Below are 18,990 nucleotides of genomic sequence, written 5' to 3'. Positions count from 1 at the left end.
GCTTGGGCCGTCTGCGCGTGCGTGAGCCGGAAACCCGACGCGCTCCCTGGGCCCGCCCTATCGATCGACCCGATCCGGGATCGTCAGCTTGGTTCTGGTCACAGAAGTTGCTCTTCTCGCGATGCTTCACCTCTGGCGGCGGGGAAAGGGCGGGCTAACTGGAGAGCGCTGAAGAACGAGACACGGCAGCACGCTGCTTTCCCAGAAGGCTGTGCGTGCTCCTTGCTTCCTCCGCTTTCTTCCGAGTGGTCGCGTGAACGGCTCCCTGCAGCCTGGCCATGGCGCTTCACGTTCCCAAGGCTCCGGGCTTTGCCCAGATGCTCAAGGAGGGAGCGAAAGTAAGGGCTGAAGGAAAGGAATGAGGTGGGAGAGTCAGCATAGGGCTGCGGCGGCCGCGGCGAAGTAGGAGGGCCTACTAACGGGCTGAGCGTGCTGCCCTGGCACAGCGGCCGGGGGAAGAGAAGATTCCAGAAAGGGAGGTGATCTTGGAAGGACTCGGCCTTCCAGGTGTCCCGGGGCCTGCAGGCACTTCTCTTCTTCCGCGACCGGGAGAAGGCTGAGGGGTCGGCGGCACGATCGACATTGTACACCTTGAAGGTGGACGGACGTGAAGCCGCGCGTGCGTTTTGCCTCCATCCATAAATGGGGCTAAGGCCTGTCACGCTTAAAAGGGGTTGTGAGGGTGAAATTGAATAACGTAGATGAAATTGTCTTGGGAACTGCGACGCCGATTGACACATAGCTCGCAAGTTATAGGATGGGGAAGAAGGAGAACTAGGCGATCCAGAGAAGAGAGTGTGGGAAAAAGGGCCGAGTCGTGGTTGCTTCCTTCCCAGTGAGAAACAGGGCTTTCAGCTTGGTTGACAGAAGCCATGCGTTGTAGCCAGATGAGTTCCAGTCCCAACTTATGTTAGCTGGCTTAATCTAAAACCTAACTCTCTTGGGTTTTGTTTTCTTGATCTTTAAATTATGGAGATTGGACCAAGAGGGTGGTGTCTTTGAGTTCTGACCGTGTAATCTGCAGGATAAGTGATACAGATGACACTGTTTTGTTTAATGGCTTTGTCTTGAACGTTATTTCAGTAGCATAGTTTTAAAAAATATCTTACTGCACTGTTGATAAATTTGTCTCTTGTGCTATTCAAATTGGGTTCCTCTGTATGTCCTCCAGATTTTGTTAATTCAAGAAATAGATCAGTGTGGTCGAATTTAAGGTTATGCGAGGTACAGGGAGCATTAACAGTTTAATAGAACTAGGTTCATGTTTGTAGAATGCACTTTTCAAATAATGTCATTATAGTAAGTAAATGTCAGGGTTTAATGTAAATGTTGGTGGCATCATCTTTTGAAAATAATATGGGCTGATTTCCTTAAAAAAATCAGGCTGAGATATTAGCTTCCAATTTGGGTTTTTTTCACTAATACAGTTTTGGAAAACTCGTGTATCACAAAACATTATTTGTATTTCCAATGCTAGTAGATTTTTACAGAACACTGAGCTATTTCATTCAATAAATAGGTACTGAAGGAACTGCAGTGAAAGACACAAGTCCCACTTCTCGTAGAGTATATGTGCTTCTAAGGCAGATATAATGATTAAATAAAAGGAGAATTCCAAATAATGATGAAAGAAACTGTACTATAGTAGAGGATGACAGGAGGTTAAAATATCTCTAAAAGAAGGATCAGGAATAGACAGAACACTTAGATATTTAGGAAAGAACTCTTAGCTCCGTGCTTAGTGAGAGAAGCCCCTGAGCCTGGGCTGTTTCCCCCCACCTCTTATTTAGGTGTAGTTAACTAGTACAAAGACCCTGAGGAAGGAATGATTTGAACCTGTTTTTTTTCTTCTTCTTCAAAAAAAAACAAAAAACAGAAAACAGGTTATAGGGCTGAAGCTTACCAAAGAAAAGAAAATGGTAAATTTAGAGGAGGAGCTATACAAGGATACACAGGCCAGGATATGTAGGGCCTTGTTTCCCTGAAGAGGGATTTGCATTTTATCCTAAGCGGGATGGGAAACTATTGAAGGGGTTTTTTTGTTGTTTGTGGGGTTTTGTTTTGTTTTGTTTTGTTTTTTGAGACGAGGTTGCGTTCTGTCGCCCAGGCTGGGATGCAGTGGCGCTCTCTCCACCCTCCGCCTGCCGGGTTCACGCGATTCTCCTGCCTCAGTCTCCGGAGTAGCTGGGATTACAGGCGCACGCCTGGCTAATTTTTTGTGTATTTTTAGTAGAGACAAGGGTTCACTATGTTGGCCAGCCTGGTCTCAAACTCCTGACCTCGTGATCCGCTCGCCTAGGCCTCCCAAAGTGCTGGGATTACAGGCGTGAGCCACCGCGCCCGGCCTTGAAGGTCTTAAGTATGGGAATGATGGGATCTGATCAGATGGTAGTTTCTCACAGAATGGGGAGTGAGGGGAAGAAGGAAGAGTGGAAGCCAGGAGTTCAGACTTAAGTGTTATTGCTGGAATACAGTTCTTATTGCTGAAGATGCTTTTAGAGTAGTGGCTATTGGCAGGGGTAAAATACAAAAAAACTTAGCCTCGTGTGGTGGCGCGCGCCTCTAGTCCCAGCTTCTCAGGAGGCTGAGCCTCCAGAATTGCTTGAACTGGGAGGCCCAGGTTGCAGTGAGCTGAGATCGTGCCACCGCACTCCAGCCTGAGCGATAGAGACTCTCTCTCTCTCAAAAAAATGTAACAGCTATTAACCTTGGTTTTGGATCACAAAATCATGGCTTGTATTGTAAAGCAGTACTGTGTAATAGAACTTTTTGCAGTGTTGGACATATGCTGTATCAGCCTGTCCAATGTGATATTCACAAGCCACATGTAGCTACTGGGCATTTGAACTGTGTGTGGCTCCTGCAATTGAGGAACTGAATTTTTAAATTTTAATTACTTGAAAATTTATTTTAATTGCTTTCACTAGCCCCATGTAGCTAGTGGCTACTGTATTGGGCAGCACAGCTCTAAAGAAATGTTCTCATGCACTGTAGATTAGTGAAATATATCTGAGGACCCAAGTAAACCTCAACTCTAAAAAATCTAGTGTGGAATTTGTGAGAGTTTTTAGTACTGTGAACAGTTCACTTTTTCAATACGTATACATTGGGATAATGTTGCAATTCAAAAAAAGTATTCAACAGTCTGGGTACTTCAGTCCCTAAACACTTCAGTGGCACATACTTAAAGAACTTCTGGCTTTACAAAAGCCCAGATTCTAACACAATGAGAAAAATATTCCACATTTCAACATTAGAAAATACCGATAAACTCTGGAAAGGTATTCGACTTGAAGTACCTCATTCCCATTCTCTAATTAGCCTTAGCATGCATGGTTCCCTGTACTTTTCACTACTTTTAATAAAAAAATTGTAAGTCTTACGATTTGATGTGTAAGTAGGTACCTGCAGTCCCCCAAAATGTTATACTTTTATTCATTCAGCTAGAGAGGAAATGTATGCATCTTTTATGAATATCAAATGCCGTGTTTTACATAAATCTTGTTTGATTGTCTCAACAATCCTATGAGGTAGGTATTATTATAATTACCTCATTTTATAATGAAGAAATATTAAGAAAATTGCCCAAATTAAAAAAGAGCCAGCAAGCTAAGATTTGTAACCAGTCCTCTTGTGCTGAATACCTCAGCTATGCTCCCTCTTTATTAGAAGCAAGATATAAGCGAAGATATCTTCTGTGTGAAAATTCTTGTTTCACTGTCCTGTCTAATTAGCGGGGTTTTTTGTTTGTTTGTTTTAACAGCACTTTTCAGGATTAGAAGAGGCTGTGTATAGAAATATACAAGCTTGCAAGGAGCTTGCCCAAACCACTCGTACAGCATATGGACCAAATGGTAATTTCTAAATTAATATTTGTAAAGATACAGTAGTAGAATTTTGTGTACTACCTCTTCTTTCAAACTTGTTCTGAGGATGTTATAGTATGGCTTTGGAAGTTAATTTGATAGCTCAATTAACAGTTCAAGTTTTTAGTTATTTCTAATTTTCAATCAACTCAGATCTCTAGAAAAATAGGGATCAATATATTACTTTTTATCCTGTTGAGAGGGTAGAAAAATTATAACACTTTGACTAGTAAGATAGTACCTAATGTTCATTGTGACAAACACTGAATATAAAAGTGACATAGTTTAAGGAAGAAAATTCCCTCCTTCTTCTTGCCTTCTACCGCCAATTAAATTTAATTGATACAGTTTCATGGAATAAACATACAACTAAATATACTAAATAGATTATTTTGGCCTTTTTACATATTAACATCTGTTGAGCACTTGTTGCATGACAATCATGTTGCAAGAGAAGACAGAAATTGGCAAAAATGTGAGATTTGGCATGTTACGTAGTAAATATTGTAGGACATTAAAAAGGAAAGAAAGAATATGGGTCTGCGGTCAGAGAATGCCCATGGGGCTATAAGATAAACTTGAAGAATAGATAGTATGTGTTTTCTTACAAAGCTATTTTTTAAATATACAAATTTATATTTTTTTACTAGATTTTCGTGGGTATTTGGGTTAGGATTTGATTAATAATGGCTTTCTTTTTCTTTTTTTAACTGTTACTTTTGAGGAATGAACAAAATGGTTATCAACCACTTGGAGAAGTTGTTTGTGACAAATGATGCAGCGACTATTTTAAGAGAACTAGAAGTAAGTTGTTTCTTTAAAAGTCAAGAAATATTTTGGTGACATCAAAATTAAGTAGACTTTAACTAGAAGAAATCTCTTATTTCAGATTGGATAAGGGACTGTTTTTCCAACTTGAAAATTTATTATACAGGTTGTTCTAATTATAGAGAGTCCTCTTTAGATTGAACATTGTAACCACTGAAATCTTAAAGATTTCTTAAGTTATTAATTTGTGGAGGGATTGGTTGTGATACATTGCTAATTGGGATATGAAATTGATTACCATTATCTTCATTCGATAGAGTGACTCTGAAGTGAATTATTCCACAATGCAAAAACGTATACATAAAACAGTGGTTTTTAAAAAGATCCAACCACTTGGTTTTATGAAAATAAAAACAGTCAGTTTATGGCAATCTACTTTGTTCAGCTCAAGTTTTGCTATTAGAGTCTGTAAAATAGATACTGCCTGCCAGCAGGGTTGTAAGGAAGATCTGGCACCTGAACAGGCAGAGAGAGCCATTCCTCATTCCCGCCTTGTAATTAAAGGATAACATATTCAGCCTCAGGGAATTTTCCTGCAGCTTAGCCCTTGAAAGCACTAGAACTTAATCTTTTGTTTTAAATGAAACTATAGAAGAATCAGCATTTCTCTAACCTCTTAAAATATTTTTGGCTGGACGCGGTAGCTCACGCCTGTAATCCCACCACTTTGGGAGGTCAAGGCAGGCGGATCGCCTGAGGTCAGGGGTTCTAGACTAGCCTGGACAACATGGTGAAACCCCATCTCTACTAAAAATACAGAAAAAAAAATTAGCCGGGCGTGGTGGTGCACACCTGTAATTCCAGCTACTCAGGAGGCTGGGGCTGAAGAATTGCTTGAACCTGGGAGGCCGAGGTTGCAGTGAGCCAAGATCACGCCACTGCACTCCAGTCTGGGCAACAGAGCAAGACTCCAACTTAAAAATATATATACATATATATATGTGTGTGTGTGTATATATATGTATATATATAATTTTTTTTAAGTTTAAAGTTAAATTTTAACTCCACAAAACACTTGTACAAGGATTTGTCATTGTGAATGTTAATGTTGCACACTGATGATCTCAGGAGTTAACATCAGGAGTTATTAAAGTATAGTGGTGATACTGTCAAAATAATAAAATCACAGGGCTGACTTTTATAGTTTACTCCCTGCTTTCAGTTCTTACTCCTTGGCTTGTTTCTGTAAAGGTATCTAAAATTAAATCTTAAGAATAAAATCCACGTAAAATTATGTTACATTTTAAGAAAACTTTTATACTCCCCCCTTTCTTTAAATCACAAATGATAGCCCTTAGAACAAGCATATATGGTAAAATAGATACTGAGACTCATGACCCAGTTAAGTGGTATCTATTTTAGTTCTCCTGAAGGATTTTTTAAAAATATTTAGGTTTGGTGGTTGTAATTACTTTGTTTTTTAATTTAGTGAGATATAATGATATGCTGAACCATATGTGTGGCACTGTATGTACAGGCCATCATAAGAGGATGCACTTTGAAATTCTTATTTATAGTGATACATTTGTGCTGATCGGCATAAAGGGACTTGGATTTTTTCTTGTGACCACACTATAAGTAGCGTATAGCGGTGTGATCAAATGGAGTTACCTAATCTACAGGAAAATTGGAGTCTAAGAAATGGAAATGAACAATTTTATGTTGCTTTAAGAATCAGATGTTTAACTTGATATTACCTTTCCTACTAGGTACAGCATCCTGCTGCAAAAATGATTGTAATGGCTTCTCATATGCAAGAGCAAGAAGTTGGAGATGGCACAAACTTTGTTCTGGTATTTGCTGGAGCTCTCCTGGAGTTAGCTGAAGAACTTCTGAGGATTGGCCTGTCAGTTTCAGAGGCAAGTGTTCATTTATAATTTACTCCTACTTAATTTTTGCTTACATGTACACCTGCTTAAAACATAAACTAAAATCATTATTATAGTAGTAGCTAACATGTACTGAGCAGTTTCTCTGTACCAGCAGCTGTTATAGTACATATGCTTCACATGCAGTATCATTTTAGTCTCATAAAAACCCTATTATTGAGGCCTTATAATCCCATTTTATCTATTTTTTCTTTTTCTTTTTTCCCACTTTATTTTAGATGAGAAAAGAGATTAAAATTAGAAAAATCTTGCCCAAGATCTCATAGCTAGTGAGTTAGGTAGAGTTAAGATTCAAATTTGGGCTGTCATCTAAGCCTCCATTCATAACTAGTAGAGTCTACTATATGTATTATTCCAAAGTATATTCTTTGTCATTTTATATCAAAAATAAACATCCGTATGCATTCGGTTACCTAAGTAAGCTACTTTAAGTCATGTTAGAATAGGAAATGTTGTTGTTTATATTTCAGGTCATAGAAGGTTATGAAATAGCCTGCAGAAAAGCTCATGAGATTCTTCCTAATTTGGTATGTTGTTCTGCAAAAAACCTTCGAGATGTTGATGAAGTCTCATCTCTACTTCGTACCTCCATAATGAGTAAACAATATGGTAATGAAGTATTTCTGGCCAAGCTTATTGCTCAGGCATGCGGTAAGTAAATATCAGTAAATGAAAAGATCCAAAATAAAAATGTCTTTAACATGACTAGGTATTTTCTCTGTTGTCCAAAATAATCTTTTGATATGTCTCATTTCTTAACAGTATCTATTTTTCCTGATTCCGGCCATTTCAATGTTGATAACATCAGAGTCTGTAAAATTCTGGTAAGTAGAAAATGCATTAATGCTACATATCTAGATCAGTTTTTTTGTGTTGTTTTTGTTTTTTGTGCAAAAAAAAAAAAAATTGTGTTCATCAAAACCTAAATGTTACTTCATGATTTTGGACACTTAGGACTTTTTTCGAAGCATTATTATTTTTTATTTATTTATTTTATTTTTTGAGATGGAGTCTTGCTCTTGTTGCCCAGGCTGGAGTGTAATGGCGCGATCTCGGCTCACCACAACCTCTGCCTCTTGGTTCAAGCGATTCTCCAGTCTCAGTCTCCCAAGTAGCTGGGATTACAGGCATGCGCCACCACACTGGCTAATTTTGTATTTTTAGTAGAGACAGGGTTTCTCCATGTTGGCGAGGCTGGTCTCGAACTCCCAACCTCAGGTGATCCGCCCGCCTCGGCCTCCCAAAGTGCTGGGATTAACAGGCATCAGCCACTGTGCCTGGCCTTCGAGGCATTATTTTATAACATTTTGATATTGCTAAGTTGTAGTACTACTACTACCTATTTAAGTTTAAAAGGATATTGACATACTATCTCCTTATAAAGTCATTTTCTGTGATGTCTTGTGGGTTTAGGAACAATGTATAAACAAAATGCTAATTTTTTTTTTTTTTTTTTTTGAGATAGTCTGGCTCTGTCGCCCAGGTTGGAGTGCAGTGCCGCGACCTTGGCTCACTGCAACCTCCGCCTCCCAGTTTCAAGCGATTCTCTTGCCTCAACCTCCCGAGTAGCTGGGATTATAGGTGTGCGTCACCAAGCCCAGCTAATTTTTGTGTTTTTTAGTAGAGGCAGAGTTTTCGCCGTGTTGGCCTGGCTGGTCTGGAACTCCTGACCTCATGATCCGCCCACCGTGGCCTCCCAAAGTGCTGAGATTACGGGTGTGAGCCACCATGCCCAGCCCAAAGTACTAATTTTTTTGTGTTCTTCATAATACTCTGAATTATAATAAGCTTAGAAGACCATTTTGAGTGGGGTGGAAATTGCCCTATCCCTCTTCAATGATAGCATTCACACTTTAATGTTAGTATTGAAATATTAAAGTTTATTTTTTATAAAATGTGCTTGATCGAGTAAAACCTATCAGTGGAGTGGTTTTGGTTTTGCACATTTGGCATTCTGATTGTTAATGTGAATTTAGCTTAACATAAGTACATGCGCTTTCCGTGAAGATCCTCGTGTGTTCTATGTTTGCTGTCTCCCTCCACGTACTGCCAGCTATCCCCATTAAATTGTAACCTTGTGAGGACAGAATCTTTGCCTTGTTCTGTGTTGTATTCGCAGTACTGACAGCTGTGGCTAGTATATTGGCACCAAGTACTAGGTAACTGAATGGCTAAGAGCAGTTCTCTGCCTTTGGTTCTTCCCAGTACGCTGAAGGACCTCTCCTCTCTAACAGTAGCTCATTCCCTCAGTGATTTCTGACTAGAGCAGAAGGGCGTGCTTTATGTCCACCACCCCACCCCTTATCCCAGGAGTCACTGTCTTGGTTTATGACTTTTATTTTAGAAAGGGAGATTTTTGGTATATGGAGAATCAACAGTTTGACCGTAATGTTATTTTCATGAGATCACTGATGGTTTTGGTATTCAATTCCTTAGGGCTCTGGTATCAGTTCCTCTTCAGTATTGCATGGCATGGTTTTTAAGAAGGAAACCGAAGGTGATGTAACATCTGTCAAAGATGCAAAAATAGCAGTGTACTCTTGTCCTTTTGATGGCACGATAACAGAAACTAAGGTATGTAGACTTCAAACCTTAAAAGTAATAATTGGGGTTGCACTTTCATATTGTTTAAGTTAGCTCTTAAACCAGTAAGTACTTCTTAAAAAACTGAACATTGCAGGATCTTACCTATTTTTTTATGCCAGATTTATGTTCTTTGAATATCTAATTCAACTACTGAACATTAAACTTGAAATATAAAGATGGTGGCCATATTATTTATAATCTAACACACAGCCCTTCTAGTACAGCTTGTAAATTCAGCAAGTGAAAGAATATGAGAATGCGAGTACTTTGTGTGCTCTTCACAAAAATAAAGTTGACATTCTGTAGCATCCTGAAACAAGATAAGCTAATGTAATTTGAAAATGGTAGGTATGTTTCTAAAAATACATGTTAAAAAGTTTGAAGTTTGTGTTTACAGTCAATAGTGACTGACTTCATCTCTAGAATTCTTGAAATCCAAGTTGTTGACAGTTTTTAAATTTTGTAGCATGAGCTGGGTGTGGTCTTTTGGTCCACATTTTATTTTATTTTATTTTATTCTTTTTTTTTTTTTTTTTTTTTTTGAGACAGAGTCTTGCTTTGTCACCCAGGCTGGAGTGAATTGGTATGATCTTGGCTCACTGCAACCTCTGCCTCCTGGGTTCAAGTGATCTCTGGCTAATTTCTGTACTTTCAGTAGAGACAGTTTCACCATGTTGGCCAGACTGGTCTCCAACTCCTGACCACAAATGAGCCACCTACCTCGGCCTCGCCAAGTCCACATTTTAGAAAAAGTTTGAGAACCACAATGTTGTTTTGCTAATACTAGTTAACCTTTGTCAAAAGACAAACACCAGGACACCTATCTGACATATTTAAAATAAAAGTGCTTCTCAGCTGGGCACGGTGGCTCACGCCTATAATCCCAGCACAGGCCAAGGCAGGCAAATCACAAGGTCAGGAGATTGAGACCATCCTGGCCAACATGGTGAAACCCTGTCTCTACTAAAAATACAAAAATAGCTAGGCATGGTGGTGCTTGCCTGTAAGCCCAGCTACTCGTGAGGCTGAGGCAGGAGAATCGCTTGAACCAGGGAGTCAGAGGTTGCGGTGAGCCGAGATCCTGCCACTGCACACCAGTATGGCGACAGAGTAAGACTGTGTCTCAAAAAGAAATAACTAGAAGTACTTTTCCACCTAAGTACTTATCAAAAGCAGATGCATCTAGAAGGTTCTAGAAGCATTTAGTATTCTGCTGCTTCATAATATATGCACATTTATCTTCAATTTTTTTTTTTAGCCAAATCTTAAAATTATTTATTCAATAAACTGTTATCTTACAACTTTGAACACCAGTGTAGTGAAATGATTTTAAAGGGAATGTTTACTTGTTTTGCCAGGGAACAGTGTTGATAAAGACTGCTGAAGAATTGATGAATTTTAGTAAGGGAGAAGAAAATCTCATGGATGCACAAGTCAAAGCTATTGCTGATACTGGTGCAAATGTCGTAGTAACAGGTGGCAAAGTGGCAGACATGGCTCTTCATTATGCAAACAAATATAATATCATGTTAGTGAGGTAAGAGAAAGCCAAATTCTTTTTACCTATGTCATAAATGTTTTTTTCGGTGGTGAAAACACTAAACAAAATAGACCACGACGACTGTTAATAAAGGAAAAGTATAGGTATTAGGTCAAATAGCAGAAGGACTTAGTTTGGGGAGGGGTCAGGAAACACCTCTGAGAAAACATAAATTGAAGCTGAGAGCTTGAAGAACCAATTACCAGATATCTGAAGAGGGAAAAGCATTCCAGGCAAAAGGAACAACTTGTCCAAGAGACTAGACACAAGCTTGGTGCATTGCCCATCAGAGTGTGGAGTCAGGAAGATCCCTTTTAATCCATGAACACATTTATGGTGCACACTAGACAACTTACCCATTTCTACCTACCACCATCCCTAGTACCTAATAAAATGTGCAAAATAAATCACTCCTGTTCACAGAACATTGATTGCACAAAGTAAAGCAAAAATTTTCTATATGCTGTTGAGTTTTGTAAGGGTTTCCCTGGTGTTTTAGAACTATAAACCACTGGCATCCTAAAGTGATTTCCATTCGAGCAATTCTAGAACAATGCCATACAACACAGACTTAAGATGTGGTACTATTGGCCAGCTGGATTCACTCAGAGTCAGCAGCTTCCTGGCCTCAGTGTTCATTGCAATCCAGACGTGTTCTGAGTTAAAATCCAGTGTCAAAAGAATGTGACGTGGGGGCTGGTATACAGGTTCCTCTTTAATTTGAAGTTTATATGCTATCTGAAATTAAAATCAAATGGATTAAAACTTTCATTAAGGTCTTTGTGTTTTTTAAAGGCTAAACTCAAAATGGGATCTCCGAAGACTGTGTAAAACAGTTGGTGCTACAGCTCTTCCTAGATTGGTATGTATTTTGGAAAACACTAAAAGATAGTTGAACATGATGGAATTTTTATTACAACAGTCACTTTCTTACAGACACCTCCTGTCCTTGAAGAAATGGGACATTGTGACAGTGTTTGCCTCTCAGAAGTTGGAGATACTCAGGTGGTGGTTTTTAAGCATGGTATGTAGGAATGGTAAAACATGTTTAAGTGCAGGGCTTTAGCTTCTTGTATTTAATCACCAAATATATTTAATTTTTTGATAGAAAAGGAAGATGGCGCCATTTCTACCATAGTACTTCGAGGCTCTACAGACAATCTGATGGATGACATAGAAAGGGCAGTAGACGATGGTGTTAATACTTTCAAAGTTCTTACAAGGGTCAGTATTAGCAATAATCTTAGTAGTTTGTAAGGTCTGAGTACTTTGTATGTTCTTAAAAGTACAGTTGGCAGACTCATGCACATCACGAGTACTTCAGAATGAGTGGTTTATATGCAATGAAGCACCTGTTTTTGTTTTTACCTAAGTGTCCACTGCTATTGAATATGATAGTTTCCAAAAAGGATTGCACAGAGGAGTTAACAGCAACGCAGAGCTTTTAAAAACATTGTTTATGGTAGTTTTCCATTGTAATGTACTTTGAGTCGCTAAAGCAGTTCTTAGTGCTATATCTGTGGATATGCAAAAATGATACGGTGCTATTCCCATTCTTCACTTTGGTCCTTTTCATACACCAGACACTGTGCACTAAGAAAATCTGCCCCACCCACTCACTTTTACCAAATTTGTAATATGTGTTTGAGTAACAATGACTGATAAAAAAACTCCTGTTTGGTGGGGTTACTGGAATGTGAAAAGATGAGAAAACTGCGAACTGCTTTTTAGTGAATTTTTGTGGTTTTTTTTTTTTTTTTTGGCGGGGGGACTACGTACAGGATAAACGTCTTCTACCTGGAGGTGGAGCAACAGAAATTGAATTAGCCAAACAGATCACATCATACGGAGAGGTACAACTTTTTCTGTATAAATTGACTTTCTTTCCATTGCTTGAATAAAAGGCAATAATTAACACATTTTTCTTGTAGACATGTCCTGGACTTGAACAGTACGCTATTAAGAAGTTTGCTGAGGCATTTGAAGCTATTCCCCGCGCACTGGCAGAAAACTCTGGAGTTAAGGCCAATGAAGTAATCTCTAAACTTTATGCAGTACATCAAGAAGGAAATAAAAATGTTGGATTAGATATTGAGGTATTTGAAAAAACACTGAACTTAAATTGCTTTATTTGGGGAATGCACAACCTAAAAATAGTGTGAGTTTAAAAGAAGTATCAATGAGAAACAGTGTTCTGATTTGGGAGCAGATTATTTTCTTAGTTTTTACATAGTCTGTCTGATGGAGGAATGTTTCATTTTCCTTGTTTTATTGATAGCCTTCTGTTCTGTAGTGTGTAATCAGCCCAGTTCTGTAGCCACTGATTCAACCAACCACAGATTGAAATATTTGGAAAAACTAAAGACATTTAAAAATACAGTATAACAACTATTTACACTGTTATATAATTTAATCTGGAGACGATTTAAAGTATATACGAGGATGTGCATAGATATCCAAACACCATGCCATTTTATATAATGGATTTGAGCATCCACGGATTTTGGCATCCTTGGGGGTCCTGGAACCAATCCTCACATACTAAAGGATGACTCTGTAAGGTAGTACTGTGCTTGGTTACTTTCCATTACTATTTAAGGAGCTGTGTGGGGCTTTTTGTTAGGTATAAACATTTTCACATAAGAGGATTTTAAATGAAAGGATGAAAATTGTGTTTTGACAGGCTGAAGTCCCTGCTGTAAAGGACATGTTGGAAGCTGGTATTCTAGATACTTACCTGGGAAAATATTGGGCTATCAAACTCGCTACTAATGCTGCAGTCACTGTACTTAGAGTGGATCAGGTGAGCAAAGTGAAATTTTGATCTTTAAAAATACTCATTTGCATATGGTTTAATAGTATATTTTCCTAGAACTAGAACATAGCATAGTTCTAATTCAAAGGATTCTTAGTCCTCACTCCTCACATATTATATTAGAGACACTATGTGCCCCCCTCCGATTTTTTTTCTTCTATTATAAATTGTATTGAATATATTACAACTAATTTAAAATGGACATCTTTCCACTGAAAGAATCCTTTGCCATTTTAAGTTGGAATCAGTGGAACAAATGTAATTTAAATATAACTTTCAAACTTTTTAGCCTTAGAACCCCTTTGTACAAATAATTTAGAGAGTAAATTTAATGTATAAACATGGAATTTGGAAGGACCATAAAGCCCTCGAGCAGACATTGCAGACCACCAACTTGAAGGAAAATGGAGTCTCTAGCTGTCTGCAGATAAGAGGACTGGGCATTGAAAATTTTTTCTGCTATGACAAATTATAGCTTGAGGTACTAAAAGATGTTAAAGGTGTTTAAAAATCATATTTCTACTTTTTTTTGAACTGTGGTAGACTGTTCTATATATAGAAATAAACCTGAAATCATAATTATTTTTCCAAAAGGCATTTTCTGGCAAACTTAATACATTTCCCCACAAAATTCCAGAAGTAATTAATAAGCAATGACTATTTATAAGTACTTAATAGAAAATTTTAATTTGCTAGAGGGACAGTATAAATCCATTAGGTAAAAGTCATGTCATATTAAAGTTGGAGTAAGTCCTAAGTAGAAATCAGTGGAAAGACAATTCAACTTTTAAGTACAGTAAGGACCAGTTGGTTTTAATTATAACAGATTTATTAGAAGAACTATGATAGCAAGAGATGACCAAAAAGAACTGGATATTTAGTTTCAAGTCACTGGAAATAAGCAGAAACTAGATGTTTGGGTACCAGATTAACAGGGTTTTTTCTATCAGCTTATTAGGTGGTTTTCAATGGAAGAATATGTTTGAGTTTTTAAATAAATAGAGACCTAAGGAAATATTTTCTAGAAATTAGAATGTGGCTAAGAATAAAAGGGGAAACCAAAAATAGCAGGGACGGAAGAAGCTAAGTAGACTGCAGCATAAGGTATGCAAAAATTCCAACTGTGTTAGTTAGGAACTGAATGTCAATTATCCAAACAAGACAACAACCACCCTTGGTCACAAAGGCACTTTGAATTTTGGCTTTAAACTAGGAACTCTGCTTTATCTTATGGTAGGGGAAGTTGTTGGTTGATCTGTTGCCCCCAGTCTTTGCACTCTGTGTAAAGTATGTATCTAAAGAACCCATCCAACTATACTAACCAGTTTGTGTATATAGTGTATAGTATAATGAACCTCAATTTGTATAGTATATATTCTAGAAAAGGAATTGCACATCAAGCTTTAAGCATTGGATAGTGTAGTACGGGCTGGATTAATCTTTGTTCGAATGTCTGTTTCACTAGTTCTCAAAGTATGGTCCCAAAATAGCATCAACGTCACCTGAGAACTTGTTAGAATGACAGATTCTCAGCCAGGTATGGTGGCTCACACCTGTAATCCCAGTTATGCAGGAGGCTGAGGTAGGAGGATCACTTGAGCCTGGGAGTTGAAGGCTGCAATGAGCTATGATCAGATCATGGCACTCCAGCCTGGTTGACAGAGTGATACTCCATCTTTTAAAAAACTAAAAATAAATAAGAAATATAGATTCTCGGAGGCCGGGCACGATGGCTGACGCCTGTAATCCCAGCACTTTGGGAGGCCAAGGCAGTCGGATCACGAGGTCAGGAGATCGAGACCATCCTGGCTAACATGGTGAAACCCCATCTCTACTAAAAAAACAAAAAATTAGCTGGGTGTGGTGGCAGATGCCTGTAGTCCCAGCTACTTGGGAGACTGAGGCAGGAGAATGGCGTGAACCTGGGAGGCAAAGCTTGCAGTAAGCATAGATGGCGCCACTGCACTCCAGCCTGGGCAACAGAGCAAGACTCCGTCTCAAAAAAAAGAAGAAATACAGATTCTCGGATGTCACTACAGACCCACTGATATCAGAAATGCTGGAAGAGGCCTAGCAGTCTGTTTTAATGAGCACTCTGTCTGATTATGGTGCCCACTAAAATTTTGAACTACTTGTTTTAGTTATTTTATTTATTTATTTTTTATTTATTATTTTGAGATGGAGTCTCGCTCTGTTGCCAGGCTGGAGTGCAGTGGCGTGATCTCAGCTCACTGCAACCTCCGCCTCCCTGGTTCAAGCGATTCTCCTGCCTCAGCCTCCCGAGTAGCTGGGACTACAGGCGCATGCCACCACGCCCACCTAATTTTTTTTGTTATTTTAGTAGAGATGGGGTTTCACCATGTTGGCCAGGATGATGTCGATCTCTTGACCTCGTGATCTGCCCACCTCAGCTGCCCAAAGTGCTGGGATTACAGGTGTAAGCCACCACACCTGGCTTTTAGTTACTTTTTAAAATCATGGTGCACTTAGGTTCTAAAATTACGCTTAATGCCTTTAATTCAATCTGAAATTTCTGAAATTACCCTCAATCAGTAACGTGTTACTCTGAGAATTTCAGGTTTAGGTATCTTTGTTGTTGTTGTTGTTGTTGTTGTGATAAGGTCTTACTCTATCACCCAGGTTGGAGTACAGTGGCACAATCATAATAAGCTTACCACAACCTCAAAATCCTGAGTTCCAGTGATTCTCCTGCCTTAGCATCCTGAATAGCTGGGACTGTAGGCAGGTGCTGTCACGGTTGGCTGATTTTATATGTGTATATATATGTGTATATATTTTACATATTTTTTTTTAGTTTTTGTAGACTAGGTCTCTTTGTTGCCGAGGCTGGTCTCAAACTCCTGGCCTCAAACCTTGGCCTCCCAAAGTGTTAGGATTACAGGCCTGAGCCACTGTACACAGCTTATGTTTGCAGATGGTAATTAAGATGTTTTCTGGCCCAGCACAGTGGCTCAGGCCTGTAATCCCAATACTTTGGGAGGCCAAGGCGGGTGGATCATGCAGGAGTTTGAGACCAGCCTGGCCAACATGGTGAAACCCCATCTGTATTAAAAATAAAAAATTAGCCGGGCATGGTGGCAGGCACCTGTAATCTCAGTTACTTGGGAGGCTGAGGCAGGAGAATTGCTTGAACCCAGGAGGCAGAGGTTGCATTGAGGTGAGATTGCGCCACTGCACTCTCTAGCTTGGGCAACAGAGCAAGACTCTGTCTCAAAAAAAAAAAAAAAAAAAAAAACTAAAACCCATTTATTTTAGATAAAGTAAGGTGAGGTTTGTGGCACTTTTTTTTAAGTTGGGAACTAAGGGCTTAGATTTTTGTTTATGAAAACTGGATGCTTGAATGGTTCTCATTTACAGGTTTTAGAAAATTTCAGTGTTAAACTTTGTTTATATTTATGTATCAACTACTTTAGATTATAATGGCAAAGCTGGCAGGTGGACCTAAAGCTCCTAAACCGCAAGGAAATTGGGACAGAGATGGTTGGCAAGATGAATCTCACATATAAATAGCAAATCAGGTGCCAAACTGACTGACCGACTTATACTAGTGATGCATACACATATTTTCACTTTCAGCTTTTTGAGTTATTGAAGTGCATGTCTTAGAATATTCACTAATCTGTGTGGATCTTGTTGCAGTTATCCACAAAAGCAGTAAACCTCATGCTGCTGAAAGTTTACAATTGAATTTCTAACAAGGGAGCTAGCAAACTGCTATAGTGTTTTATATGCAGTATATAATTACATCAAGAAGACTGCTTAATCTTAAATCATGCTAGTAGAAGCATTCCTTTCATTCTAAAGGTTGAGTTTATAAGCATACTTTTGTGTGATTCTTTTTTATGCAGATCATCATGGCAAAACCAGCTGGTGGGCCCAAGCCTCCAAGTGGGAAGAAAGACTGGGATGATGACCAAAATGATTGAAATTGGCTTAATTTTTACTGTAGGTGAAGGCTGTATTTGTAGTAGTACTCTAAGAATCGCCTGATGTTTTCTTATTCTCCTTAAATTAAGAGGTATTTTGTGTTTGTATTCTTGGCTGGATGTTATAATAAACATATTGTTACTGTCAAAGCCTTATTGTCTAATGACCACGGTTATTGGCTCTAAATGACTTGTGTTCCTCTCAACCTTGTTAATCACATCAGCTGTGAGACTTAAGGCAAGTCACTTATATAAGTAGAGGCCTATTACCCATGTATATCTGGTCCACTGCCTGTGTAAGTAAGTTATTGGAAAACAGCCATGCTCATACCATTACATATTGTCTGCAGTTGCTTTCTAACAAGGGAGTGGCAGAGTTAAGTATTTTTAACAGAGACCAAATGGGCCTACAAAGCCTAAAATATTTACTATCTGGCCCTCTACAGGAAAGGTCTGTCAACACCTGGACTAGATTTCCAGAGTGTTTTTGTCACAGCTCTGGAATGCCTTACTCAAGGTGACTTGTTTCAATAGCAATTAATAATTTGTTGAATGGAAGACACTCTACTTAGCAAAGTACCAAAAAATGTTTGTAACTGAAAATAGATCTCCTGACATGTACAAAATTAAGTCAGTTTTCATAAAGCAGACCCTATTTTGTTACAATCAGTAAGGAGTGTTGAAAAAGCCAAGAACATTATAAATAAATTATTATAAATAATTATACTGAATTTTATAGGACATGTGCTACTATACATGTTGGTTATATAAGGTCCTCAATACTGTTTGAAATTGTGTGTGTATGTATTTTTCCTTGAGACAGGGTGTTGCTCTGTCGCACAGGCTGGAGTGCAGTGGTGAAAGCTCAGCTGACTGCAACCTCCGCTCTTGGGCTCAGGCAATCCACCCATCTCAGCCTCCTGAAAAGGGTCTCACTGTGTGTGTTACCCAGGCTGGTCTCAAACTTCCGGCTCCAGGTTTCTACTGCCTTGACCTCCCAGAGTGCTATTACAAGCATAAGCCACCATGCCAGCCTGTTTTTAGTATTCTTTCCAAGACATTTTAGAAGCAATATGACTGACTGGGTCTTACATAAACTCAACAGGTGCTAGGAATGATACAACTCTCATTACTGCCACAGCAGGTTAGAAGTGTTCATTGTATGTCGAAGTCATCCTCATATAGAACCTTTCAAGAAGTTAAGAGAGGCTTGGTGTCCCTAAGCTCTTTGCATTGCATGTAACTCAAACACTGGCTGACTTGGGACAGTTCGCAGGCTTTCTCTGGTATGCTGGTATTAAGGGGTTTGGTACCCAATTATACTCATAGGAGTGAGACTAGTTTGTCTTACATCTGTCCCAGATCAGCTGACCACTGGCACAGAACAAATACAGAGTAAGCCCTTATGTACCCCAGCTTATGCACACTGGCATCAGGATTACAAAGAAACATTCCTCCCATTTATATTCTGCTGTCAGTATAGATTCTTATAAAATGAACAGACTTGTAATGAAGCTTC

General features: G+C 38.9%; 1 protein-coding gene across 5 annotated transcripts; it reads left to right on the top strand.

The window, feature by feature from the left end:
• The first annotated feature begins 71 nt into the window (after nucleotides 1-71).
• On the top strand, nucleotides 72-17,621 carry CCT8 (chaperonin containing TCP1 subunit 8). 5 transcript variants are annotated; one of them, XM_017956488.2, is made up of 15 exons: nucleotides 72-363; nucleotides 3,764-3,854; nucleotides 4,591-4,670; nucleotides 6,404-6,553; nucleotides 7,054-7,234; nucleotides 7,346-7,407; nucleotides 9,020-9,157; nucleotides 10,528-10,706; nucleotides 11,505-11,571; nucleotides 11,646-11,733; nucleotides 11,818-11,933; nucleotides 12,491-12,562; nucleotides 12,641-12,805; nucleotides 13,393-13,512; nucleotides 17,394-17,621. In XM_017956488.2, exons 3-15 carry the CDS (start codon nucleotides 4,593-4,595, stop codon nucleotides 17,469-17,471), a joined length of 1,494 nt encoding a protein of 497 aa, XP_017811977.2. In that variant the 5' UTR covers nucleotides 72-363; nucleotides 3,764-3,854; nucleotides 4,591-4,592; the 3' UTR covers nucleotides 17,472-17,621. The 5 variants fall into 5 exon arrangements, with proteins under 5 accessions (XP_017811977.2, XP_003895618.2, XP_009200661.2 ...); XM_003895569.3 differs by having other exon boundaries at nucleotides 142-338; XM_009202397.4 differs by lacking the exon at nucleotides 17,394-17,621 and adding an exon at nucleotides 16,959-17,339 and having other exon boundaries at nucleotides 142-338.
• Nucleotides 17,622-18,990: the final 1,369 nt, after the last annotated feature.

The sequence above is a fragment of the Papio anubis genome, chromosome 4 (assembly GCF_008728515.1).
Source record: "Papio anubis isolate 15944 chromosome 4, Panubis1.0, whole genome shotgun sequence".
Taxonomy (NCBI): domain Eukaryota; kingdom Metazoa; phylum Chordata; class Mammalia; order Primates; family Cercopithecidae; genus Papio; species Papio anubis.
This window is presented reverse-complemented; position numbering and strand designations above follow the sequence as displayed.

Bases quoted from the DNA above. Each gene is read 5' to 3' on its own strand.
- CCT8 (XM_009202397.4), top strand. From the start codon at position 279: ATGGCGCTTCACGTTCCCAAGGCTCCGGGCTTTGCCCAGATGCTCAAG. The intron at 3,855-4,590 runs GTAATTTCTAAA...GTTACTTTTGAG, and splicing joins TACAGCATATGGACCAAATG to GAATGAACAAAATGGTTATC. The intron at 12,563-12,640 runs GTACAACTTTTT...TTTTTCTTGTAG, and splicing joins AGATCACATCATACGGAGAG to ACATGTCCTGGACTTGAACA.